This window comes from Manis pentadactyla, chromosome 15 (genome assembly GCF_030020395.1).
Source record: "Manis pentadactyla isolate mManPen7 chromosome 15, mManPen7.hap1, whole genome shotgun sequence".
In the NCBI taxonomy this organism is placed as follows: domain Eukaryota; kingdom Metazoa; phylum Chordata; class Mammalia; order Pholidota; family Manidae; genus Manis; species Manis pentadactyla.
The window spans coordinates 55,022,820-55,049,059 of NC_080033.1; the positions used below are offsets into that span (position 1 = coordinate 55,022,820).

Consider the following 26,240-nt stretch of genomic DNA (forward strand, 5'->3'; position numbering starts at 1 on the left):
TACAATCTTCCTATGAATTTTGGGGAGTGTCAGGCCAGGCTCACATTCCCCAAAAGGACCTCATACCTGAGAGCTGGGAGGGAGTTCACAGGTCAACTATTCACCAGTTCAGGATCCTGATTGCTGGTGAAATGAGGGGCAGGGTACAAACCCAGCCCAAATGCGGACAATAAGTGGACACTTGACATATGGGGTCCTAGTCCTTATGGCAATCCCAGGAGAAAGGAATGACTTTTTGTTGTTACAGGTGAGGAAGGTGAGGCTCAAAGAGAACTGAATTACTGGAGCTCATCCAGCCAGTAAGTGGAGGGGCAAGCCTGGGTTAGTGTCTCTCTGGCCCCAGGACCCCAGCCTCAGTCCAAGCTTCCTTGGCTGAACCTTGTGCGGAGTTGATGCTGGGGTGGGGGTGGAGTGTGGGGTGTGCTGGGAGTGGGGAGATGTATGTGAAAGTGCCAGGAATGCAAAGTATTGAGGGTCTGGGCCTGTTGGATTGGTGGATTCTGGCAGGCCTAGGACAGCTCCCACTCCAAAGGTCTCCCATCCCCTTCCTGCCCCTCCCTCCGGCCCAGGCAGCAGTCCTCCATACCCTCAGGGGACCAGACAACTTCTCCTGGGGCCTGGGCCTGGGACTAAAAGGAAGATGGGGCCTGCAATGGAGAAGCCCTCCTTGAACATACCCCTACGGCTTCCAGCAGCCGCAAGTAGCTGGTCTGGGCTTATGGAGTCTCTCTTTTCGGGGATCTCCCGGACCCTGGGCCCAGACTTTCCTTCTCCCCGCTGACGGGAATGGCTGCTCCCTGCTTGGCTGAGGGAGGCTGGGGCAGGCCTCCCCCTATACAGCATTCGTCCAAGAGCAGATGCCCCTGCAAGCCCCTCTCCCCCAACCTCTAGGCCGACCCACACGCTCACGCACCTTCGGGCACCTACACAGCCTTCCCCAGCGGGGGGCTGCTCCGGCGCCTTCGGGCAGGCCCAGGGAGTAGGCACGGTGGGCGGGCAGTTGGTGGCTGCCCCGTAGTCTGAGAAGCCGAGTCGGTTAGCGAGGCCCTGGGGTGGGGGTGGAGCCGAGCCTTCCGGCCCGGTGCTGGAGGTGAAGGAGGGCGGAGGCGGGACCAGCGCATAGGGGGCTTCAGCCCGCGCCTTCGTGCTTTAGGACCGCCTTAGGAGGTTGCTGTCGGACCGGCTGAAGGGCTGTGGTTCCATGCTGCGGCGCCCAGGGGGCGGAGCGGCGACGCGTCCTTGGTCTCCCTGCGTTCCCACCCCCGTGGTCGGGGGCGGTGCGCTGTACCCGCCGTCGAGGCAGCGGCGTGGTAAATCCGAGAACTGCAGCGGCTCCAGGGCTTCGTGGTAACCCGCGGCGGGCCGGCGGGTGGGCGAGGGGGGGCGACCGAGGCCCGGGGCGAAGCCAGGGCCCTGCTGGGTCGGGTGAGCCCGAGCACAGGGCAGCGCTGTGCCTCTGCCGAGACGGTACCATCGTAGGGGCCGACCAAACATGGCGGTGAGTGCGCGTCTGGGCGTGGGGCCCAGCCAGCGAGGGCCTACTTGAGCGCGAACTGCGGGGCCTGCTCAGAAAGGAGACCCTTCCCTGTTCCCCCTTCTCAGGCCTTAACAGCAGCCAGCATTTGCACTTCCTATGCCCCTGCACCAAGACGGGCACCTCCTACGGCTTAGTACCTTCTGCCTGCGTTATCCTCCGAACCCTGCTCTCTCCGACCATCTTCAACCCGTTTCCTGGATGAGCTGAGGCCTCAGTTTATCACGTGGGCCCAGCCCCTCTCCCACTTGACCCCAACCGGCCCACCCTTAAGGAGGGGGCTAATGGAAGGGCCCCTGGAGGATGGGGGTGAATCCCCAGACTCCCAGGGCCACGCCACCGACTGGAGATGCGCTGTGTGTAGTTTCAGGGATGCTTGGGATGAAGAAGAACCTGCTCCCCAGATGCAGGTTAAGGACCCCAGTCCTCCAAGACCACCAGCAGGGGCAGCCCAGGGGGAAAGGCTGCAGGGCAGGCCCCTGCATGCAGAGCTTCAGTCACCCCCAGGTCAAATGGCTGCAGATAGGTCAGGGGATGGCCAGAGGTGCACATTAGAAGATTCCTCAGTCCAGTCAGAGGAACCAGCCCCCTCTGGAGAGGAGAGCATCCTATGTCCAATGTCCTCCCACCTCAGCCTGGCACAGGGCAAGAATGACAGCCTAGGGGGAGGCTTGGCAGGGGACCCAGTTCTAGTAAGGGCAGTGCCAGCCCACTTAGGTCCTGGGGGGTTGGACAGCAACCCTGTGGATCTTGAAGACCCTTTATCTGAGACATCATCAGAGCTGCTGGAGGCAGGTAAGGGAGGCTAGGCCAGGGAGGTCTTGGAAGGGGAGAGGGATTGCCTGGAGGTGGGTACCAAGACTTGGGGAGGGCTCTGACTCTACTTGGGCTGAAGCCTAGGCCCAAGGAGGGCTCTCTGGGTAAGAGGCCCAACACAGACCCAAGCCATTTTCCTTCCCAAGACCCCAGCAAATGCAACCTCCCTAAGGCCACTGACTACCTCCTGGCCCAAGACCTCACCTGGGAGCTACTGGCCAGTAGCATGGCTGCCCTGCCAGGTAGCTGGGACAGACTAGAGGCTGTGGAGGTGGGGTGAGTTGATTGGGCAGGTGTTCACTGGCTTTTCCCCACAGGGACACGGGATGTGGAAGGCCGGGCAGTGCTCCTTCTGTGTGCCCATAGCCCTGCATGGCTTCACCCCAAGTGCAGAAGCCGTGAACTCATCCTCCTCCTCCTCTACCTTCGGAGCATCCCCAGGTTGGGGGGAGGAGGTTGGAGAATGGAGCCTGAGCCTGAAAAGGCAGGGTTGGGGAATTAGATACTGAATTGAAGCCTGCCCTCTAGGCCCGAAGTACAGGCTCTGGGACTGACTGTGCTAGTGGATGCCCGAATTTGTTCCCCAAGCTCTTTCCTTTTCTGGGGGCTCAGCCAGTTGCAAGTGAGTACAGGGCTGTAGCTTTCTCTGCCTCCAATATTCCTTTGTATGTAGGCTTGGGGATAGGACTAAACTCATATTCCTTGCAGGAAACCGCCCCAGGGTCAATACACCAGGTGTTGCTACTGGGAAGGATGCCAGAGCAGGTGCCTCCAGGGCTGCAGGTACTGAGCCATTTTGGCCAGGGGGTGGGGGTGGGGTGCTTCCCCACAAGGCCCGAGTTACTACACCTTTTTATGCAGCTAGAACACCTGCCCTCTCATCAGAGCCTGCTGACCCACATCTCCACCTCAGTCTTGCCCACTTCAATGGGAGGTGGCCTGCCTTACTGCCACCAGGCCTGGCTGGACTTCCGGATGGTCAGTGCACTGGGTGGGGCATAGGGTGGGTAGACATAAGGTGGGCTGGCTTCAACAATACCAAGATGGCTGCAGTGGCCTGGGATCCAAGGTGCCTGGGACCAGCACTGTGCTCTGTCATGCCTGCCCCTTCTAATAGCGTCTGGAAGCCCTGCTGCAGAGCTGCCAGCTGGTTTGTGCCCAGCTCCAGGGGGCCATTGAGAGCATGAAGGCTGTGCCCCAGCCCATGGAGTCTGGGGTGAGTATCCCCTCCCAGCACTTCCCCAAATGTTCCCTGTCTCCCTCCTTTTCTTTGCCCACTTCCACTGCCTTTTTCCCTTAATCACAGGAAGTGAGTCAGCTGCTACAGCAGGCACGGGTGTTGATGCAGCATGTGTTAGACTCGCCACAACTGGCATGGCTGCAATGCCAGGGTGGGTTGGAGCTGGCATGGCTGAAGCAAGAGGTCCCAGAAGTGACCCTGAGCCCAGACTACAGGTAGGTGGAAGCCCAAGTTCCAGATCTGTCCCGTATATCCCACAATATCCCGTATCAAGGACTCAGCTGGCTGGCTCAGAACTACCCAGGATTGTGGTCCCAGGACAAGGTGGAGTGGAGCAAGATAACTGGCAGGGCCCCTAAGAGCATGTACCCTGCACCAGGCCGGCAGTGGACAAGGTTGATGAGCTGTATGGCCATGTGGATGGACTGCTGCACCAATTGACCTTGCAGAGTAACCAGCGAGTACAGGCACTGGAGTTGGTCCAGATGCTGGAGGCCCAGGAGGGCGAGCTGCACCAGGTGGGAGCTGTCTGCCCTGAGGGCCTTGTCCCTGATCTGAAACATGATCCCCACCCCACAACAGCTCCCTTTTCCCTGCTTGTGCCACCCCAGATTGAAGTGTGGCTGCAGCAGGTTGGCTGGCCAGCACTCAAGGAGCCAAGGGAGCCTTCACTGGACATGCTGCTTCAGGCCCAAAGCTCTTTTCAGGAGGTGGACCAGGTTGCCCAGGTGGTTTAGTCACATATTCCTGTATATTAGGTCACTTTGCCAGGGACGAGGAATGCAGGGTGGGTAAAAGTTAGTCTATCCTTTCCTTGCTTGTAATTTATAGTCCAACAGAGAATATCAGTTGTAATCAAAGGTTCAAAGTCATATATGTGTGTTTGCAAACTGAGGCAAAAGGTCTGGAGTGAAATAGTGTGGGTGGTTCTGAGTGTATAATAAAGACCTGACCCAGAAGGGGTGTTGGGCAAGCTTTCTTGAGATAGTGACTTTTGAGCTGAGAGCTGAAGAAGAGATCAAGGTTAACCAGGCTGAAGAGAGTTGGGGATAAGAGACATTCCAGGTTGAGGGAGCAAAAGCATGTGCAAAAGTCCTATGGCAGGAAGGAGCACTGTTTGCCTGAGGAACTATAAGAAGGACAGTGAGGTTGAAATACAGAGCAGAAAAGGGAGGGAGAGTGGGTAAGATGAGGTAAAATGAAACTGAAAAAGTGGTCAGTGGCCAAGATTGCTGGGTCCCGTAACAGTGTAAAATCAAAGCAAGGAAGTTACACAATCAGGTCTGTGTTCCAGGAAGATTACCCCAGGTTCTGAGTAGATAGTGACTTGGAGGATGGACATTGAAGAGGCAATTGCAGTGGTTCATGTGGAAATGATGCTTACTCTGGCCAGGGTGGTGGACTTGAGAAATTGGTGGGATTTGATGGTGGATGCATGAGAGGGTAAGAGGGAGAGGGAGGTTGCAAGGATGAATAGTACTGTTCCTGAGAGAGGGACCAGGAGACAAGGGCCCTCTGGGGGAAGGACATGCATCAATCCAGTCTTGGATGCACTTCAGAGATTACCAGGAAGGAATCAGATGAAGACCCTAGGGGATTGGGCCTAGAGCTCCAAGCTGAGATATGGCTGTAGAGGGTCACTTGGTGGATATGGATGTGTGGATGACATTTGAAGCATGGTCACACAATATTGCCTAAGGAGAGAGAGTGGACTGTCTTAAGGAGCACCAGTGTTTAACAGCCTAGGTGAGGGATGGGAAGCAGGAGGACGGACCACTGGAGGACAAGGAGAATCAGGAGAGAGAGGGTTTGCTGCTGCTGAGTCAGATGATGCCTGAGAAGTGCCGGCCATGCTGGTGGAAGTGGGCTTGCAGCAGGCTGATGAGGTGAAAAATGATGGTCATGAGGATAACACTTCCTCCAGAAAGTTTGGCCATGGCACAAAGAGAGAGGGGAATAGGTTGGGGGTGGAGGGAAGGTCTTCAATCACACTAGAGGCTTGATACTGATTTGTAGGTATCTGTGGAAAGGACCTAGGTTCAGGGCCTAGACCACCAGGCTCAGGCCTGCTGAGCCAAATCTTTGTCTCCAGGAGCAGGTCAGGCGAGGGGAGAAGTTTCTGCAGCCACTGGCTGGCTGGAAGGCAGCTGAACTGGGCCCCACTGGGGCCCGCTTTCTGGCCCTCCAAGCCCAGCTGACTGACTTCTCTAGGGCCTTGGGCCAGTGGCGGCAGCAGCTGGCAGATGCTGAGAGGCTGTTGCAGTTATTCAAACAGGTGGGTGAGGGGCCCAGCCCTGCCTCCAGGCAGTCAGTAGAGCCAGAGGGGCAGCTGCCGGGCTCCACCACAGCCTGAGCTCTTCCTGGACAATCTGCCTGTTCTTTTTCTTTAGTCTGACCCCAAAATCCAACCACTGGGGATATAGCCTGAGGCGAACATCCTATGGGGATGAGGAGTGTAGAGAAGAGAAGGCTGGGTGGTCTTGGTGGAGTCCTCCTTCAGTGTCTATCTGGCCTTGGTGTTGCAGGCATCGACATGGGCTGAGGAGGGACAGCGGTTGTTGGCAGAGCTGGCACAGGAGTGCCCAGGGGTTGTGCTGCAGCGGCTGCAGCTGCATTGGACCAAGCACCCTGACTTGCCTCCTGCCCATTTCCGAAAGATGTGGGCTCTGGCTACAGGGCTGGGCTTTGAGGGCATCCGCCAGGAGTGCTGCTGGACCTGGGCGCGGTGCCAAGACACCTGGCTGGCCCTGGACCAGAAGCTAGAGGCCACACTGAAGTTCCCACCGACAGGCAGCACAGGTAGCCTGTGTGTCAGCCGGTTTCCGACTGTAGCTGCCACTCCTCCCCTGAGGAAGGCATACAGCCTTGATCGGAATCTGGGGCAGAGTCTCCGAGTGTCTGCCCACCACTGCCACCTTGTGGCCAGACCAGAGGCTAGTGGTGGTGTCCAGCCAGGGTCTTCCCCCATGTCTCCACTGGGCAGCTCTGACTCCAGGAACCCCAACAGGTGCAGGCAGTGGGCAGGGTAGGGAGGGCAGTGGCAGGATCGATGTCTTGGGTCCTGACTCCATCCATCTGTTAGACTCCAGCTGGTGCTGGCAGAGATGGTGGCTACAGAGCGGGAGTATGTCCGAGCCCTCAACTATACCGTCCAGAACTACTTTCCTGAGCTGGATCGCCCCGATGTGCCCCAGGGCCTGCGCGGCCAGCGCGCCCACCTCTTTGGCAACTTGGAGAAGCTGCGGGACTTCCATTGCCACTTCTTCCTGCGTGAGCTGGAGGCCTGCACCCGGCACCCGCCCCGGGTGGCCCATGCCTTCCTGCGCCACGTAAGCCCCACAGGCCACGCAGCCTCCTGCTGATTCTGCCACACTCATCAAAGAGCTCTCAGGCCCATGCTTGGTGCCAGGCCCTGTGCTGGCTATAGCTCTGAGCAAGACCAGCAAGGTCCCGTAGTTTAGTAGAGACATAAAAGCCATAATGGTAATTACAGATTATAGTTGGGGCTAGGAGGAAAATAATCGGGATAGATAGATGGTTGTGAGTTAGCTGTGGGGCAGGGCTACCCTCTTTAAAGAGAGCAATTATAAAGACCTCTTTGAGATGCTAATGTTGGGGCTGAGGCCAAAGGGAGGGGCTGGAGTCAGAGCATTCCATCCAGAGGAAATATCAAGTGTAAATCTCTGGGGTAGGAGAGAGGCCCAGTGGTCCAAGAAGAGACAGGTTGAGGTGACTGAGTGTAGTAAGAGAAGGAGTCCAAAGCGAGGTAGTTCTCAGAGCTGTGGGAGGAGCCGAGACCCTGTGGGCAAGTCCCCCCTCGGCAATGTGCCTGTTCTTGCCAGTTTACCCCTTATTCAAAACAGGACAGATTGATCTGTAGGGAGGGGTCCCCCTGGGAGCCCTCTGTTGGCATTTTGGTCCTCTCAAGCTGAGTGTTTGCCCCAAGGGGGCTAGACTTTGGGATCTGGCCCCCTTGCACTCAGTCTGAGCAGCACGTCCTCACAGAGGGTGCAGTTTGGGATGTATGCACTCTACAGCAAGAATAAACCTCGCTCTGATGCCCTGATGACCAGCTTCGGTCATGCCTTCTTCAAGGTAGGTGAGCCTGAGAACCGTGGGGGAGGAGGGGATTGAGGGAGTACTCTGAAGCCCCCTGGTGGTCTGCCGCCTGCTTGGTAGGACAAGCAGCAAGCACTAGGGGACCACCTGGACTTGGCCTCCTACCTGCTGAAGCCCATCCAGCGCATGAGCAAGTATGCGCTGCTGCTGCAGGAGCTGGCACGGGCCTGCAGTGGGGGTGTGCAGGACCTGAGTGCCCTGCAGGCTGCCCAGAACCTTGTGCGCTTCCAGCTGCGACACGGCAATGACCTGCTAGCCATGGATGCCATCCAGGGTTGTGACGTGAGTCATCCCAGGCCACCATGGGCAGGTGCAGAGGGTGTGAAGGAATGGGGCAGGAGAGGCTGGGCACCAACCAGGCCCCAACTTGGCAGGTTAACCTCAAAGAACAGGGGCAGCTGGTACGACAGGATGAATTCATAGTGCGCACTGGGCGCCACAAGTCCCTGCGCCGTGTTTTCCTCTTTGAGGAGCTGCTGCTCTTCAGCAAGCCTCGCCGAGGACCCACAGGCACCGAAACGTTTACCTACAAACGCTCCTTCAAAGTAGGCCCGTCCTGTCCCTTTTTTCCCCCATCCCTGCCCCCTACCCTTCCAATGTCTTACCAAGCTCTCCTCTGCCGGCCACACAGATGGCAGACCTGGGCCTCACTGAGTGCTGTGGGGATAGCAACCTGCGCTTTGAGATCTGGTTCCGTCGTCGCAATGCCAGGGACACCTTTGTGCTGCAGGCTGCCAGCTTGGCCACCAAGCAGGTTTGGACAGCTGACATTTCCCGTCTGCTCTGGAGGCAGGCTGTCCACAACAAGGGTAGGTCCCTGTTCCCCCTTCATCCCACTCTACCCTTCCTGGAGAGCTTATGATATTCCCCAGGGGCCCAGGGAGGACCCAGGGACCTGGAAACACTTAGGAGAGGGGAGGAGATCCAGCAGCAGCAGTACAGGGGACAGAGCTTCTAAGTTGAGCAGTTCTTACTGTGGACACAGTATTAACCTCTGTGAGTATCAGAGGCCTCATCTATAAAAGGGGAATAATGACACCTGCCCACAGGATTATTTGACGGCCCAGGTGAAGAGAGTCTGGCACCAGAAAGCCTCAGTGCACAGGACAGTTAATCTGCTGGGTATGGGTGTACAGGAAAGACTTACTTAAGGGGGAGGGGCAGATAGCGACCCAAGGGCAAGGCGAGTGTCCAGAGGTGACCCATCTATGCCCACTTTCCACCCAGAGGTGCGCATGGCTGAAATGGTATCCATGGGAGTGGGGAACAAGGCCTTCCAGGATATCACCCCCAGTGAGGAAGCTATCAACGACCGTACCATCAACTACATCCTGAAGTGCAGAGGTAGAGGCAGGCTGTATGGGGTGGGATGAGGCAAGACCTCTGTTAGCCTGGCCTGTGCTCAGGACCTTGTCCCAGTGGGCTCTGGCTTGTCCTAACCTGGTCCTCTCTCTCATGCAGAAATTCGCTCTCGGGCTTCCATTGCTGTGTCCCCGTTTGACCATGACAGCTCCTACACGGGCACCTCAAGCTCCCTTCCTGGAGACCCTGCCTCTTGCTCTGTGCTGGGGTCCCTCAACCTGCACCTGTACAGAGACCTGACTCTTTTGGGTCTCCCCCGGCCCCTGTATTCCACCTTCACAGAGGAAGTAGCACTGGAAGCTAAAGTGGAGCTGGACAGCCAGCTGTCTTTGAGTAGGTCTGGGCTTAGCCAGAGGCAGGAAGTTCACGGCCTAGGGCCTGGGCCTCCCCTGCTAACAGCCCACCATCTCCCCACAGCTCCTGAGGACTCAGAGGTCTCATCTCAGTGCCCTTCAGCCAGTGGCTCCAGTGGCTCTGATAGCGGCTGTGTGTCAGGGCAGGCCCTGGGCAGGGGCCTCGAGGACTTGTCCTATGTGAGTGCCCTTTTGCCCTATAATCACCAGCCCCTCCCCAGCCCAGCCTAGGCCTATGGCTGCCTTTCCTTAGATGGAAATGGGGGCGGGTGGGCCAGAGCCATTCCTCAAAGACCTGACTTGGACCCTGTGGGGGGGAAATAAGTGTTTATACCTAGTTTGGCATGCAGGTCTGAGCCTGGGCTCGAAGATGGGCAGTGGATCCAACAGCCTGTAGCTCCAAGAAACACCACCTCTCTTCGGATCTGCTGTGACCAAGGCAGGGCTGCCACCCAGGCCACCTTCTGCCCACAGGCACTGTCTTATTGACTACCCTTTTTGATGTCTGTGCCCATTGGCAGACTGGCAGGAGCCTACTGGGCTCTTGGCTGCATATCGCCTTCTGTCCCCTCTCCTGCTCCCATCCCAGTTGTGACCTATGATTAGGCTAAAGCAGAGGGTGGATGTTTCCATGTTCTAATCTGATGGGGCACCAAAAGGCCCCAGCCAATGACTGGGCTGCCACACCCCTCAAGAGGAACATAGGTGGGTTCCAGAAGCTGCTGCCCAATCCCTGGTCTCAAGACCAAGCTCCTCAAACTTAGGAGCAAGTCCACCCCTATTGGACCCTCTCTTTTGCCTGGCCTGGCTCCCCAGGCTCAGCTCCTTATTTCCTGGTCAGTTTGGTTATATTGACTCAATACCTTTTGAATAACTTTCTATTAGAGTTATCTAAAATTATTTTACTGTTGTTAGGTCTTTGGGGTCCCAGAGACTGAGTCCAGACCCTTGAGTTGTGATTTACTTTGTATTTGTTTATAATAAAAATAGATTGATATACACCCTCAGATGGACATGTACATTCTGGGGACATTCCCAGTAAAAAAGAGCCTTGGCAGGTGGGGGTATGTAGGGGCAGCATCTCTGGGCTCCCTAGCCCTCTTTTAAGTACTTGCCTAGGACAGAGTAAGAGACAGATCTAGACAGGCCTCTCTGGATGAGCAGGTCCATGCAGCAGCCATATTTCCTGGCGAAAGGCAGTGTGAACTGGAAGGAGAGGCCAGTGTTACCCCGACTTACTGGATAGTGGTTTACTCCTACCTAGCTCTTTGTTGGGAGAGTCCTCCCATCTGAGCAGGAGGGGGCAGTCAAATAGAATAAGGGGAAGGGCAAGGCCAGTTGTTGGGGACCTTTGATGTTCAGGCTCATTTATGCCCAGAGGCATCTTACAGGGCTGTGACTAGAAGTGGCTACCAGGGAATGGAGCAGAATAACCAGAGAATCAAAGATGTGTTTCCTGAACTGGTTTTCACTTTCTAGCCATAGATATGACTTCACCTGTCTGATCAATAGACCAGCCAGAGACCTAACAGTAAGTGGCACATTTATGGTGAAAGGTGTTACAGTGTACTTGATTACAGAAATACCAGGTTAATGCAAAATTAGCTACATCCTTTTCACTTACGTTAAAATAAAAATTTGAACTCTAAAATTTGGATGGATCACAAAACTCAGGTCATTCCTTTGCCCTTATTGAACATTTTCTTTGTAAAGGATGCTTTAAAGCAGCACATATATGGAAGGAACGTGCAGAAGTGGTGACATCAGAGTTAAGTAGGTGCAGTTGGTATCACCCATTGAAAAGGTCTGACTTGCAGCAGTTTCTCTGATTTCAGCACCCCTAAAGCTTGGGCTCATATGATGTGTTTCCTAAGTGTGGGTTGTTAGTGATGAGGCAAAATTAGTATCAGTGGAAGAAAACTACAAAAGCCAGTGGCCTGAATATTGCTTTTTTATCACTGGACTGGTTAATTTCAGCCATTTATTTCTCCCTCCCTGGGATTAGGGACCAGAAGTCTAGCTGCCTGCCTTGCTTTCTGGGCAGTGCTGGCCTGGCCCTCATGCGGCAAGACACGGTGTCCATCTGAGGTGTCCATAAGGTCTACACTCCTATTGGGGTGCAGGTGGCCCTTACCTCCACCCAGTTGTACAGGCATTCCTGGGTATGCTGGTCATCCTTGAAGCCGGTGATGGCCAGCAAATCCACCACAAACTGCTTGGGGCTGATGTGGAAGGTCTGCCGGGAGAGCACTTGGTCAGGCAGGGCCAGAGGCAGCTGCCCAACACATTAGCTCCCAGCCCCTCAGAGTGGGATAAAGAACAGGGGCTTCACTGGGCTTGCAGGAGCCGCAGGAGTTGGAAGACACTATCACTCCAAACTGTCTCTTGGTCAAGGCTTGGTCTAGATAACACTGCCCTCCCTGTCTTTCTGTGTCTTCCCTTTTTGCCCCTGACCCACTCCCCTTACCTACAATCTTGGCTTGCTTTTTCTTGTCTTGTGCCACTTACTGTGGGGACAAGGGGACAGGTAGAGGAAGAACAGGACCTGGGACCTATCACACATACCCACAGCCGGTTGGCCAGGGAGACCAGCTTGGCAGTCATGGCTTTGGGGTCCTTCTGCCTGATGGAATCCAGGATGATGTCAGTCAGGAAACTGTGACATTTCTGTGCATAAAACATCTCTTCCCAGGACAGAGAGAAACTAAGGAAAGTCACCTCTGTGGAGGAGAGAGTGGATATGGTTAATCACCCTGTGGCTAGGGCATTAGCCTGGAATATGGGAGAGGTGTAGGGCTCCTGAGGGAGACGGTGTCCCTGAAGTACCCTGGGTGGGGGCTCAGACATCTCTTCAAGGAAGCGCAGGGCTAGGCATGGTTCCAGAGCCTCACCTTGGGGCTGGAGGCTGGTTGTGGGCAGCATATGCGTGAGGTTATCCATCTGTGTGGTGTAGATGATGCTGTCCTCAAAGAACATGCAGGAGCCATCGCTGCCCACCACAGGGGGATGGGTCACTTTGAGGACGACTCCTGTATTGTCCACCTCACTGGCTTCAGGAAGAGGCTTCTCACAGGCAGGGCTTTCTATGAAAGCAACATGGGGAGGGGGTTCTCCTTTGCCACCTCAGAGCCCAAGCAGGGAAGGGATCTCTGCTGACAGACCAGTATGGTCAGTTACCCCAACCTTCCATTAGCTGCTGCCCCCAGCTTCTTAGAAGCAGCACCTTCTGCTGACAGAGGCCTGTCTTAGCTCTCCTCTCCTAATTGCCCTGGAATCATTTCAGAACTCCAAAATCTCTCCAAATTCATCCGTTGAACTAAAACTGGTATCAGCTAGAGCTGATAATAACCCATCTGGGGACTGGAAATCTTTGTAAAATTGTAAAATGAGAGGAGCGTTTTGGGCAATCCTTTGATGCATGTCCTGTCTGAAGAGTACACTTGACAGACTAACATGGGGTTCACAGGTAGGGCCCATGATGGCCTGAGTCACTAAAAGGGAAAGTGACAGAATACTGTAGGAAGGACTTTGAGGGAGCAGGAGAAATGGCCACCATTGCAGTTCTCAGCACATTTCCCTGGGCTGTCTCACTTCCCCACCACATGTAACCCACCTCTTTCCTCAGCTCCTTTTCCTGTCCATCCCACCTGTTATCATCCACCTACCTCCTACAGTCACCCAAGCCAGAAACCTGGCCCCTCTTTGGTTAGATCTTTCCCTGTTTCCTCCCCTAGTTGCCTACTCTGCTTCACCTAGAATGATCTTACCCCTTGCATCACTTCCCTTCCTGCTGCTACATCTTTGCTCCTGGAGCCACCTTTCTGAATGCATGCTCTTTCTGAATGCACACCTGACTGCGTGCTCTTTTGTTTAGAATGTTTCAGTGCCCTCCTTCTCCCCGTAAGATCAGAGCAAAGTGCCAGGTCCTGATTGGCCCACAGACCTGTCCTGATTACTTTCGTCTTCAGCCTATTCCCATCACGTCTCCACATGCAGCCTGGCCCCCAGCTAGACCAAAGTTCTGTTTCCACAAGCACGTGAGGCTTCTCCTTTCCTCCCCTGCTGACTTCCCAGCTCCCAACCTCTTTGTGCTCCTATTACTTCCTAGACACCTTCCCATATGCTTTATATGGTTTTTCAGCCCCTCAAGCTGTGCCAGTGTGCTGGTCATCTCTGTTGCTTGGCACAGAGTTTTACTGGTGAGTGGATGGTTTGAGTCCCTCCCACCCTCCATGCCACCTTGTCACTAATTCTGCGGTCTTGGCCAAAGTTTGTTTTCTCTGTTATAAATGAGACTTAGATCAAGGATGGAACAGGACTCACCTTTCTCCTTTGGCCTCTGCTTGCCCAAGTCCTTTGGGGTGACAGCTCTTTTCGTGGGGAAGTATGGCTTAGAGGTTGGCTCTGGCCCCTTATCTTTGGCTCTAGCTCCAGCCCCAGCCCCTGTTTGTGGACCTGGTTCCTTCTTGGAGGCTGTGGAATAGCCTTTCCAGAAAGCTGAGGCGCTGAGCTGGGAAGCAGCCTCACTTCTTGAGGGGAGCTGCAGGACAGCCTCCTCCAAGGAGCTGCTCCAGGGGGCTGGCAGTGGCTGGAATTCCCACTCCTTGCAATTGACCATGTCCCACTCCCTCACCAGGGAGATGAGTTTTTGCATGGGGGTGACAGGAGGGTCTTTGGGTTCAGATTTCTGTGTGAGGTCGACTGTGGTACACTTCTTCTTGGGGGGACTCTCAGGGTGGGGCCCCCAGTATCTAGAGTTGGCACAAAGGCCAGGATACTGGAAGTATGTGCTGGGATACTCCCTCTTGGCACCTCGGCACAGGGACACCTGGATGGTCTGAGAGTACTGCTTAGCCTCCATCTGGCTGGACCTAGCCAGGGTCCCCTCGGCCTTGTTCCAAGGAGTCCTTTCATTGCAGTCTTGGAGGTCCACCGGTATGCAGGCTGTGGTCTGGGGAGGGAGGACACAGCAGCTCTGGGTATGCTGTGCTCCTATGTCGAAGCCTTACCCAAGATCTAATAAGCTGGGTCTCCAGAACTTCACCTGCTCCCTCAGAACAATCCTGTCCCCAACATGGGTTAGCCATTTGGTCTTTGCTTAGTCCAAGTGGAGGTAGTGCCAGACCAGGGGCCTCTCACACTCCAAAGGGACACACTATCGACATCCCAGGCCCCAAGTGGCTGACACCTCTCTGTGCCATTTTCAAAATTCAGAAACCAGTTACCATGCCAGGAACCCACACAGACCCTCTTTCATTTTGCCATGCCCTTCAGTAGCAGAGCCTATGTGCACAAGCCCTGTGGTGGTATTCTTTGAGGACACCACCAAACCGAAGAAGGCTGGGGCTTACTTCTTTGGCGTCTCTACTGAATTCCTCCAGTGACCCTGGACCTTCTGTCACCACATGCAGCCTCCTGATGGGAAAAGCTTCTTCATTTTCAGATTCTTTCTCCTGTATCCATGACCTACAGACTCCAAAAAGGGTTGGTTAGTGAGCAGAAGCCTCCATTAGCTCATCAACTAGTTGGTCAGGTCTTCCCTTTGGCTGGGAGTTGACTCTAGAGAGCCTGGGAGAAGGGACTTTTCAAAGGATTTGCTTAGGTTACTGGCCAGTCCTACACATGCTCCACTACCTTAACCCCAAGAAGAACAGGTCCTACTGGGAGGAGGGACTTAGGACAGGATTCCTTAGAGGAATATAAAGGTCCAAACATGGTGTCTTGAGCAGTTTCCTTACTTGTATGCCTCACATTGGGCAAGGGCTTCTGAGAGGGACGGGACGTCGTATTCCTCTACCTCTTGGCAGAAGAGGGGCCATTCCCTGCAAACAAGGAAATGTTGGACTGGACAGCTGGGGTAGGAGTGTAGGTGAGGACATAAGCTTTCAGAGGTGCTACCTTGAACAGCAGTTTACTTGGAAATTATATAACCTCCTCCCTGAAGGCTGCAAACTTAAGTTTCCTTTGTTGCAGAGGGATGGGGTTTCATCCTTCTGTCACTTACTGAAATTCGGATGGTAAAAAGAGTTTTCCAAGTCTCAGGAAGTTGAGAATGTGTCTGAACATTTGGCCATCCCCGTGAATCATCAGGGCCTGTCCGTATGTGACCCAGTACACTCTCTGAGGATTGGCCAGCAGCTCCGGATACTACACAGGATGAGACACCAGACTCTGTTAGTTAAAGGGCTAGATCTTTAGTAAGAGGCAAGTCAGTCTTTGCTCACTTAATGTTCCCAACCATTCCAGAGCAGAGGCTTTGGGATTTCCATCTCCCTGTTTTGTCAGCCACAGGGAGCCACAGGGGGGAGCAGAGCACCCAGGAAGAAGCACATCATCTCTGCTTCAAGTTTTGCTGGCCCCTAGACTACTCTCTCAAGGCATTTTTGACCTTGAGACCTCCTCCTTGGTCTAGGCTGTCAGACTGGCCTCCTCCCTACCCAAACTCCTAAGGGCCTTCCCAGCATGCTGTTCATACAATAAGAGCACTGGGCCATGGAGCAGGGGGTAGGTCTTGTTCTAAGCAGGTATAGGAGGCTGTGTGAAGGTCAGGCCACAGGCTCCAAAACAGCTCAACTGCAGAAGCCAAAGGGAAAGGAGGGCAGCCTGGGGCCATCAGGTACCTTCAGCAGGGTCTGCAGGGTGGTTGCATACCAGTGGCTTCCAACATACACTTTGACAATCTGTTGGAGGGAATGCACAGTGATTTCTGCTGTCCACTCCTCATCTAAGGGAACCAATGAGAAGGAACATATCACATGACCAGGAGGGAAATTAGGTAGGGCATTTTGATCAGTAATGCACATTAAGACTCAGTATCTTTATCAGTCATATTGCATTGCCTTCTCTAAGAAGCAGCAGAAATCCCTTACACCAACCTTCTCTGCTGGTCAGGCTTTCCCTACAGCTCAATGTCAGTTTCCTAGATGGTGAGGTAGGTTTGGAATGGCATCTTGGAGCGTCAGCTTGTGACTCTTGAGAGTAGGGAAGGTAAGCCTGGGAATCTTAACCCCAAGATCATTACTGTTCTCCCCCAACCTCTCTCAAGAAAGCGGGGCTGATGTCCCTGACTACTTACATTGCCAACTGCCTCCTGTTTCTGACTGGGTATGTCTTGGGTGTGTGATTTTTCAGGTGGCCCTTTAGAATGAGGCAGAGTCCCTCTACGTGTTTGTCCTTATGGTTTGGCAAATGTCATGGTGCCAGCTCTCATCAAATCACTGTGACTTCTAGAATGGGGCTTTATTTTGGGAATATGAACCTGTGACCCTTCTGGGGGAGACTATACTTAGACTGGTCTGATGTTTGGTAACCAGTTTCTAATGAGCTTTGTAATGAGTGAAGGGTATATATAACTAGATTATATAACCAAGAGGTAAGAGGTATACAATTAGATTGTGAACTACATGAAGATAAGAACTAGGTCTGTTTTGTTCATTTCTGTATGCTTTGTGTTCACTTCTGTCCTGGTATAGGATAGGAGCTCACTAAGTTGAATGTTGCTGAATGATAGTAATACAGTGTAAATTTGACCTAAAAAACTTTTTGTTAATAAAATGTTATAGGCAGCTAGCAAAAACCACATTAGCTTTGGACTCAGATTTAAGCAGCTCAGCCATGATCTAACTGTAATTTGAGCAGGTAACCTCCCTGAGCCTCTGCTTCATCTGTTAAATGGACCCAGGAACCACTGGTTTCTGGAAGGCTCTGAGGTCCAAATGAGCACAGCATGTTGGCTCCCAGAGCGAGAGCACACATGCCCTTGGGGACCCATGTGGCCCCAGACTGTGTCAGTCTGTACTATTCAAGGCTACTCAGGGACTTAGGGTGAGGAGAGCGCACTTAACATGAAATTTTCCCTTTAGGCAAACCCACAAATGTTGGTCTGGCTCTCCTCTCCTATTCTGTCTACAGCTCCTGGCCCTGACTAGCCTCATCTTTATTCCATAATACCCACACCCTCCAGTGATGTTAAATTCAAAATGAGAAGCTTCCTCACTTACTAAGCACATGTGTGGGTGCCAGAGTCTTCAGCTCCAGATGAGTCTTCAGAGCCACTTTCATTGGCTCATAGGTGATGTCCCTCTTGTCCAGGAAGGCACAGAGCTCATATACCTCAGAAATGGTCTCAGTCAGGGGCAGCCGGCAAGTCCCCAGCCAGTTCCTGCCCAGAGGAAAGGCCTGTCACAGAGAGCCTCAGCACCACGCCCTAAGGGAGTCCAGCCTATCAACTTCCTGTGTCTAGAATGTCGTGCCCCAACACTGGCTCAAACCTATGGCCACTAACATGCTTTCCTTGATTTAACCGGAAATTGTGATATCTTGTAAGAGGGATAGATTGGACATACAAGCTCACCTTTCTGGAGCTGAGCTTGCCCTATTTCCACAAAACCCTCTAAATCCACTAATTGCAAGCTTCCAGGCCCTTTCTCAGGTTCCAGAAGTCAGGCCAGGGCCACTCCCATCTTGCCCCCATAGATATCTGCCCAAGACAGCTAAGTCACTACACGGCAGCCTTCCATGGTCTTGGCCTATTACTAATAGCCTTTGTACCCAGAAAGAGGTCGGGGGTCTGAAAATCAACCCAACACCCCCAAAAGCACTTGTCTTTGCCCTCTGTGACATCAGGGGTGGGACATCTCTGGGAGAGATGGATGGTGCAGACCACAAAGGCCCAGAACAACAGTGTTGCGATAAGTGTTCAGGGTTGGCTGACCCTTTCCCCAGGGACTCAGGAAAACCCACTTCTACCTTTAGTTTGGGTACCAGTGTATTCTGTGACCCCAAGAGATTGCTGCACCCTGAACCTCAGTTTACCCTTCTACAAAACATGATTAGAACCATGGCTCTCCACTAATGGGGACATTCTGAGCTCATTCCTCAGGGTAAAGGCTGGGTATCAACTTCTCTGGGAAGCCTGCCTTGCCTTACTTCTGGAGATGGGGAGTTCACCCATGGCTCTTGCCTTTCTGTGTCCAGTGAGCCTACCAAGTGTTGGGGAGGCAGGACCTTTGTAGAGGGTCTGTATGGGAGAGGGAATATCTACCACTCTGAGGGTTGTGACTGTGACCTAGTCACCTTAGACTAGCACAGGGATAAAACTAGAGTAATGGATTGCAGAGAACAGAAATATGAAACAGTTTGAAGCTTTTGAACCTTTGGAACCCTTACTTGACACTAGCTTTCTCCTCTGAGGCCTGGGTTCAGAGGAGTGGTGGTGGTGGTGGAAGTGGCTAAAATGATGGGTTTGTCTCCAAGGACATTACTTCCCTCTGGTTCATGGCAGGGCCCAGGTTAGTTCCTAGAGAAAGAAACCCAGCCTGAGTGGGGTTGAGCTGTTTCCCGAGGAGGGCCTTACTTGATGTGTTGAAAGAGGACCCCGTTCCCTGTGATGTACAGTCTGCTTCCGTCCAGTGTGCTCTCAATGCGGAGCTGTCCCAGCGCTGAGTCTGGGTACTTGATGAGCAGACCCAGGGCCATCATGTATAGTGGCTTCATGGACTTCAGGCCTGCTGTGTGGCCCCCCTTCCCAGGACTCTGGGGAGGACAGGAAGCCTGGGAATAGCCACCTGTGCCAGAGAAAAAGGGGTGATTCCTAGACCCTTCATGGTCATAACTGTATCAGAAGCTTTGGGTCTCACTTCCTACTGCTGCCTTGAATTAGTAATAAAGGCTTAGAGGAAGCTCATTTCCTTGCATTGCCAAATCTGGAACGTCTCAAAATTAGTAAAAATTTTGTATACTCAGGCTTAGAGGTCAAAACTACTTGCTGGGAGGTGGTGGTGGGGTTAATTGCTGTATCACTAACATTTGGATTTCAGAAATTTTAGCATAGTACAGCAGCAAGCTGCAGGCATCTCCTTTAGTTCCAAGCGCTCTGTAATTACCCATGGGTTAAGATACTTTCAGGATGGGTATTTGGGTTGCTGGTTCATGAGTGGGACCTTGTTCTCCTGCAGTGGGCACAATGCACAGTCCACAGAACTCTGCCCCAATGGCAACTATGGGCTGGTAGGCAAGCTGCTGGGTGATTTTCATGGACCATCCAATACTCTGAGTAATCCTATAAGAGGAGTAGTGCTTCCCTCATATCACAGATGAGAAACTGTATCCTAAGGGCCTAATTAAGTACTTTGCCCCAAACTGCAAAGCTAGGCGGGGCAGAACTGGGATTTGAGGGCAGCTCCATCCATCTCCAAGGCTACTGGAGCTGTTCCCCTTTGTTATGGTGCTTTATAAAAGGCAAAAAACAATGCTTTGTGTTTGGGGGCTACTGCATGGCTTACAGGGCCTGTGGGCAAACACAGTTCCCTCCATCTTCACGTAGCTCTTATGGGGCAGGCATGACTCTACTCGTCTCTAAATGAATGATCCACCATCTCAGGAATGGAAGCCTTTAGGGAAGGGATTTAAACTCACACCCTCTTAAGTGGATTGTAAGACCCTGGGATGGGCTCCTGAGACCTGCTGCAGGATGCCACTACCCTTAGTAGGATAGGACTCCCATTTGCCTGGGGAAGAGCCTGGGACAACTGGGCCTAAACACAGGGAAAGGCCCTATTCCCATGGGAGAAATGTCTGGTGACTCACAGGTCAAACTGTATATGTGTGAGACAGTTCTGTACAATCTCAGAATGCCAGCTGAAGCCACACTGAGGTAGCTAGCTCCCTGCAATATGCACAGAGCTTCCACAGATGTGCCGGATTTGGGGAATAGGATGACAAAAGGCAAATAAAAAACACAAGGAGCAAACTGAAATGAAGTAGAGCTGGGAGCATGAAGGCCTGGATTGGACCAGGGTCAGAAAGTATCAGGAGCAGGCAGAGATAGGTATTTTAGAGTCAGTGATTTTAGAGTAGGGGGAAAAGGGAATCTTGGGTGGGTTGGATAACTGAAATGCTAGTGGGGAATTTGCTCAAGAATTTCCCATGCCCTCCAGCTGTGCCTCGAAGAGAAGGGATGTGGGTGGCAGGTGGGTGCTGTTAAGTTCCCAATTGCTCAGTACTTCCACAAGCAAGGCAGACTTCCTTTGCCCCTAGGAAACCTGCCCTTGGGCCCAACCTCCCTCCCCAGGACATTCTGGCCTGGTTTCCCCACCTCACCTGCATTGAGCTGCCCATAGGTCAATGGGAGGCAGAGCAGACAGAGGGCACACAGGGTTTCAGTTAAAATTCCTGTTCTTAGGTTCTAAATCAGCCAAAACATCTGCTTCTCTCACCACCACCCAAAGCCCAAAGTGGTTGTGGGAAGGAAGATGTTTGTCTTGGCTTTTCCAGCCCAAGCCCAGAGTGTCCCAGAGTGTCAAGGCAAAGACAAGGCTACCCTGGTGACATACCCACCCATGTTCATCCGGGACAACCTTACAGCTTCAGTGAGCTCAGGGATTTCCAGAATTTCCACTTGTGCTTCTAATACATCTATGTCGGAGAAGTTATCTGGTAGTAAAATCTTCTGTGAGTGGAGAAAATTCACTTGAAAAGCAAAGGGAAACACAATGAGTTAACAAGGTTATTTCTGATTGAACTGTAGATCCAGGTTTTGGCAGGCTTTTGGTGCTGCAACTTATCCTAGGCTCTCCTTGTTCTAAACATACCTCGTTAGATTAGCTTTGAGTCTGTGGTTTTCAAGATGAAAGACCCCAAATTACTGTTTTCCTGTATCTGAGTCCATGGGTGTGGCCTCCCATGGCCTGACCTGGGGCTCCCAGGCCAGGCCCTCCTGTTGAGCATACTGGCCCTGAGACTTACCCTGTGAGTCTTGACCCAAGAGCAGGTCATTCCAAAAGAGGGAGTTGTCTTGCCGCTTAGAGAGGAAGAGCCCAGCCGAGCCTGTGCTGGCAGGTGGCATTTGCAGTTTATCCCTGCCTGGATTGCAGGGTGGGAGAAGAGATGGAGCCAATGCTAACATCCTGTGTGAATCAACTTGGACATTCAGAAACACATCACAGACAACTTTCCAGGTGACTATGAATGTGAACGGCTGGGGTTCCAGGCATTTGGGCCTCTAGTAAACATTGGGTGTTTCCTGCCCTGTTCTATGAGGCGGCAGCAGTATCGTGGGATCAAAAAAGACATTCAGCTCCCACCCCCACTGGAGCTTGTCCTGGGGCGGGGAGGGCAGGGAGGCTCTTTCCTGTCCAGGATTAAAGATTGCATCCCTACTTAGGCCCCTAGCTTACGCATACAATTCTACTGTGATGCTGGGGAACCCTTTCACCATCCACCCACCTTCCCTTTTATTCTGAGTTTAGTTTGACACGACCCTATTTCCTCATTTTATGGGGAGAGGAACTGAATCTGGAGCCCAGTTGGTTACATAAAGGCAGACCAGAAGAGTAGCTGACTTTGGAGCTCAGCTCAGAGCCTTGCTCTTCACACCAAGTGCTGTGGTCCCTAACACCAACACAGGTAGTTTCCAGTGCCCCTTTACACCCAGGCCATTCTCAAGTGAACAGGAAATAAAATAGCCCTGAGGTTCATGGGAGTCTAATGCTGGGAATCTGATGGTCTCCTAGAAGGCTGTCATGCCTCCACCACCTCTGTCCAGGGAAGTTCCTGAGGCCCTATGTACCAAGCTGGGCCTCCATGATGTGTGGGATGGGGAGGGGTGGATAGGCTTTATCAGTCCCCACCCCATTACATGTAGTAATCACCAATGAAGCGGAATTCGCTGCACTCGCACTCGATCAGGGCCACAGTCTCAGCCAGCCACAGCAGATTGTCTTCAGTTACCAGGCTTGGATACTTGGCCACTAGGTCTAGGGGCAGGAAGCAGTAATGCACTTCCTCTTCTGTGTCTAACAGTGGTGTGTCCATGAGCCCCAAAGGTGCCTTATCATGTAGAACTGGAAGAGAATGTGCAGAGGGGTGTCAATACCTCCCAGAGGCCAGCACAGCTCTCACTGACCCAGGGGCCCCAGAGGATGAGGACAGATCACCCCAGAGATAGTCCCTGCCAAGTGCCTCCTTTTCAGATGTAACCCTAAGGTTTGACAGGAGTATGGTGGGCAGGACATGGAAATCTATTTTTTCTACAAGGAAGGATAGTGGGACCTGTTGTGATATTTTGGTTTATGTACCTAAAGTCATTAAATTCATATTGGTGACATATTTGGCTCTTTCCAATTGATCAAACCAATCATTGTGACTCAGACAAAATTAAATCATTTGACTCTCTTGAAAGCTTAAAATAACTGTTCAATAATCATGAATGGCATTCTGGTTTCCCAGATAGGCCAGTCTATGCAACAAGGTATCCATCAGACAGAGATCATTGGGGACATTTTTTGTGTGGTGGTTAGAGGTGACCTGAAAGATTGATAGAGTTCCCTGACTACTAGGAAGGGGAGGAATGTAGCCCAGCCTTGCCCAAACAGGTATGCAGAGGAATGAATGTGGAGGAGGATGTTTATTTCAGTGGATAAGTGGCCATGGAAAGGGTATGTGGCAGGGTACAAGATCAAAGGAGATGACGTGGAGGTAGAGAACTCATCTAGAACTAGTTCAGGAATCAGGGTACTCTCTGGATGGAAGCCATTTCTGTTAGAGTGAGGAGTAGGGAAGCTGGTGTGAGCTTCAGAAAGGGTCAACCTGTGGTGATACCTGTGAAGGCTGGGCTTTTTATAGGAAATTCTGAGGGTTTGCTGATACACTTCCACGTTCGCCAGTAGTTCAAAGATGCTCTCTCAGCAACAGGTATGTCTGCAGGCCGCACACGTAGGTGGTGTTTCCCTTTCTTCAGATTATCTAGAGTCTGATAAAGAAAATCACTGCCTTCAGAATTCTAAACCAAGTAACTATCTACCAATTCTAGAGCAAAATACTAGGAAAAATAGTATGCAACTTATTTTGGTTAAGTGTTTTGAAAATTTTGAGTCAATCACACAAAAATGTAAAACTTTAGGTCTATAACATGACAGGCTGATATTCAAATTTTAAAGGATTATTTCTCTTCTGATTTCAAAAAATTTTTATGTTAGTTTCAGGTGTACAACATAGTGATTTTTTTTTGTCTTGGATCTGTGTCTTTATTTTCTACAAATCAGAAGAAGTAATAACTTTTATCAGAAACTCCAAAAGGTTTCTTTGGGGGGGATATTACAGGTATTCTCAAAGAGAATTTTGTGGAAACTTAGGCCACTTCACGGATTTTTGCAGTCCTCCCTTTCTTAAAACAAAACTTCCTATAGACAGAACAAATAGAGATCAACTTCTTATTCATTACATTTTATTTTGAAATGAAGGTCTTCCTATTCTTGACTTGCTGTTTCATTAGCACTCACAACATTATCTTGGACCTTTAGCTGAAATTTTTTTTATTAAGGTATCATTGATATACACTCTCTCATGCCACCATCTTTAATCCCCCTACAACATAGTGATTTAACAGTGATTTAATTTACAAAATGCTCACCATAAGTGTAGTTACCATCTGTTACCATATGAAGTTATTACAATTTTATTTACTATATTCCCTGTGCTGTACTTTTTATCCCTGTGACTTATTTCACAATTGAAATTTCATGCCTTTTCATTCCCTTCATCTATCTTGCCCATTCCCTATGGCAACCACGAGTTTGTTCTCTGTATGTATGAGTTTATTTCTGTTTTATGTTTTGTTTTTTAGATTCTACATATCAGTGAACTCATGTTATCTGTCTTTCTTGTCTGACTTATTTCAGTTAGCATAGTACCCTTGAGTCCATCCATGTCTCAAGTGGCAATATTTCATTATTTTTTATGGCCGAGTAATATTCCTCTATGCATATGTGTGTGTGTGTGTGTGTGTGTGTGTGTGTGTATAACATCTTTATCCATTCCATTTGGGTTGCTTCCATATCTTACTCATTGTAAATAATACTATGGTGAACATAGGGGTTCATGTCTTTTTGAATTAATGTTTTCATTTTCTTTGGATAAATACCTAGAAATGAAATTTCTGGATTGTATGGTAGGTTCTATTTTTAATTTTTGAGGAATCTACGTACTGTTTTCCATAGTGGCTGCACCAATTTACATTCCCACCAACAGAGCACAAGAGTGTTCCCTTTTCTCTAAATCTTTGCCAATACTTGTTATTTTTTGCCTTTTTGATAATAGCCATTCTGACAGGTGTGAGGTGATATCTCATTGTGGCTTTGATTCTCATTTCCCTGATGATTAGTGATGTTGGGCCTCTTCTGATTTCTGAAACAATCTTTTTTTGGGTTATAATTTTATGCTGATTAATAGAAATTTATCCAATCTAAAGAGTAATTTATATTTAATCTTTAAAAATTTGAGATTTTCTGCTATCATTTCCCCTCAACTGTTAAAAAACTCAAAATCCCTTTTGAACAGTTATAATTGTCGTGACCTGCTTATTGTTTGTATTCACCTTAATTCTGGAACATGATCTAAGTAGAGAAATAGAGGTGGCACAGGTATCAGTTTTTCAAAGCACTTTCACATACATTCGCTCATTTACCCTTACACAGCCCCATGAGATAGATGTGGTGTTTGCCTTCCCATTTTACAGATGAGGCAGTTGGAGTCAAAGGATCTGTGGCTTGCCCAAGCAGTCTTCCAAGTCCAGAGCTTCCCTGCTTTAAAGAGCAGTTGACCAGGGATGGGCTGAGACTGAAACGGAGCAACCCAGCTAGGCAGGTCTGAAACTGGGGCAGAGGATGCTCTGGGTATCTTCATGCTACCCCTATTCAAGGACCCATTCTCCCTTAAAAGTCCTGTGGTGTGGGGAGCAGATTATCATAACATCAAGCCCATTTTTCTGTCCCTATTCTAAAAGAAAATAGTATTTTCCAAGATATTTTTGGAGACAGCTGGAAAGGTGGTCCTGGAAAGGTACCATATGAACAACATTTTCTCTGAGAGCCTGATAATAAACAGAATACCTCAGATTCAGCATGAAAGTCGTAAAAGAACCTACTTCTAATTCCTAGGTGAAGCTTTCTGAAGCTGCTCTGGGGAATCCAGAACTTTGAGATGAGCCCTCTGGTGGCCATGGCTGTAAACTGTACTCACATAGCTGCCAAAGGTCTGCAAAAGCAGGGGACGGAAGTGGGAGAAGCTTCCCCACTTTGAGCAACTGGTGGACATGTGGAAGGACTGGACAATGGCAGGATCACAGGGAGTACTTTCTTGGGGGCACTGAGCAATGGGAGAGATCAGTGAATGTGTGAAACACCAGAAGAGAGTCTGTCATTTATTCACTTGAGAAATACTTGCATTATCACCAGGGCCACAGTAAGATACCATGCCTGGACTTCAGAACTGTCAGCTGAGGGGAAAGCTGAGAAAAACATGGAAGCCAACAATTTACATATAGTGAGATAAGAACCAGCATTGGTTATGACATTTCAGGACCTTTAGGAACCCTGGGATATCTTTCCACAACATTAGAAGGTGATCCAAGCTTTCTTGTTCCTCTTTGCTTGAGATTGCAGACAACTTTAGCTTTTATGTCAATCTGTCAGCTATCCTGAGGAGGGAAATTGGTGGCAGTTGAGTTTCCGTATGAGGGAGTAGTTGGCTTCAGGCAAAGAGGAATAAAATGAAGTGTCAGGAAGTTGACTGAGAGGTTGGGACAGACTAAATCAGTGGGTGAGCAGGATTCTTTAATTAAGATGAGAGATAATAACATGGCAATATTTGTGAGGAGAAGTGAGACAAAGAAAGGAAATCAGTGTGCACAGGAGGGAAAAGACAGGGTGGGGGGACAGTAGGTAGAGATGTATACTGAGCCACCTGCCTCTGTGCCTTGAATATGCCCTTATTTAAGGTATATGGAGGTTGAGGGAGTAGGCGAGAAGAATCTTGAGCA

At 51.1% G+C, this 26,240-nt stretch overlaps 2 protein-coding genes across 5 annotated transcripts in view; one reads left to right on the forward strand and one right to left on the reverse strand.

Annotated features, from left to right (window-relative positions):
* The first annotated feature begins 246 nt into the window (after positions 1-246).
* PLEKHG4 (pleckstrin homology and RhoGEF domain containing G4) lies at positions 247-10,402 on the forward strand. 4 transcript variants are annotated; one of them, XM_036897812.2, is made up of 22 exons: positions 247-299; positions 1,154-2,329; positions 2,497-2,592; positions 2,668-2,791; positions 2,879-2,972; positions 3,059-3,133; positions 3,212-3,328; positions 3,468-3,566; positions 3,657-3,805; positions 3,970-4,108; positions 4,202-4,318; positions 5,683-5,865; positions 6,116-6,597; positions 6,673-6,919; positions 7,596-7,685; positions 7,770-7,991; positions 8,084-8,254; positions 8,341-8,518; positions 8,937-9,053; positions 9,171-9,404; positions 9,489-9,604; positions 9,775-10,399. In XM_036897812.2, the coding sequence occupies exons 2-22, from the start codon at positions 1,819-1,821 to the stop codon at positions 9,778-9,780; spliced, it is 3,567 nt and encodes a 1,188-aa protein (XP_036753707.2). In that variant the 5' UTR covers positions 247-299; positions 1,154-1,818; the 3' UTR covers positions 9,781-10,399. The 4 variants fall into 4 exon arrangements, with proteins under 4 accessions (XP_036753707.2, XP_036753710.2, XP_036753712.2 ...); XM_057493014.1 differs by having other exon boundaries at positions 257-299; positions 577-2,329; XM_036897815.2 differs by lacking the exon at positions 8,937-9,053 and having other exon boundaries at positions 9,775-10,401.
* Positions 10,403-10,504: 102 nt separating this feature from the next.
* Positions 10,505-26,240, reverse strand: part of KCTD19 (potassium channel tetramerization domain containing 19) — a 29,464-nt gene continuing 13,728 nt past the window's right edge. The window contains exons 3-16 of the mRNA XM_036897573.2: positions 23,024-23,174; positions 22,075-22,266; positions 20,762-20,893; positions 18,780-18,990; positions 17,425-17,585; positions 16,045-16,148; positions 15,429-15,571; positions 15,163-15,246; positions 14,776-14,890; positions 13,748-14,375; positions 12,316-12,507; positions 11,990-12,144; positions 11,559-11,660; positions 10,505-10,630 (exon numbers count right to left, since the gene is read on the reverse strand). Of these exons, the coding sequence (XP_036753468.2) occupies positions 10,517-10,630; positions 11,559-11,660; positions 11,990-12,144; positions 12,316-12,507; positions 13,748-14,375; positions 14,776-14,890; positions 15,163-15,246; positions 15,429-15,571; positions 16,045-16,148; positions 17,425-17,585; positions 18,780-18,990; positions 20,762-20,893; positions 22,075-22,266; positions 23,024-23,174 (2,484 nt within the window). The 3' untranslated portion in view covers positions 10,505-10,516. The remainder of the gene's footprint in view (positions 10,631-11,558; positions 11,661-11,989; positions 12,145-12,315; positions 12,508-13,747; positions 14,376-14,775; positions 14,891-15,162; positions 15,247-15,428; positions 15,572-16,044; positions 16,149-17,424; positions 17,586-18,779; positions 18,991-20,761; positions 20,894-22,074; positions 22,267-23,023; positions 23,175-26,240) is intronic.

Excerpts from the sequence above, each read along its gene's own strand:
- PLEKHG4 (XM_036897812.2), top strand. The coding sequence starts at position 1,819 with ATGGAAGGGCCCCTGGAGGATGGGGGTGAATCCCCAGACTCCCAGGGC. Across the intron at positions 4,319-5,682 it reads AGGTGGACCAGGTTGCCCAG|GAGCAGGTCAGGCGAGGGGA; the intron begins GTGGTTTAGTCA and ends CTTTGTCTCCAG. Across the intron at positions 6,598-6,672 it reads GACTCCAGGAACCCCAACAG|ACTCCAGCTGGTGCTGGCAG; the intron begins GTGCAGGCAGTG and ends TCCATCTGTTAG.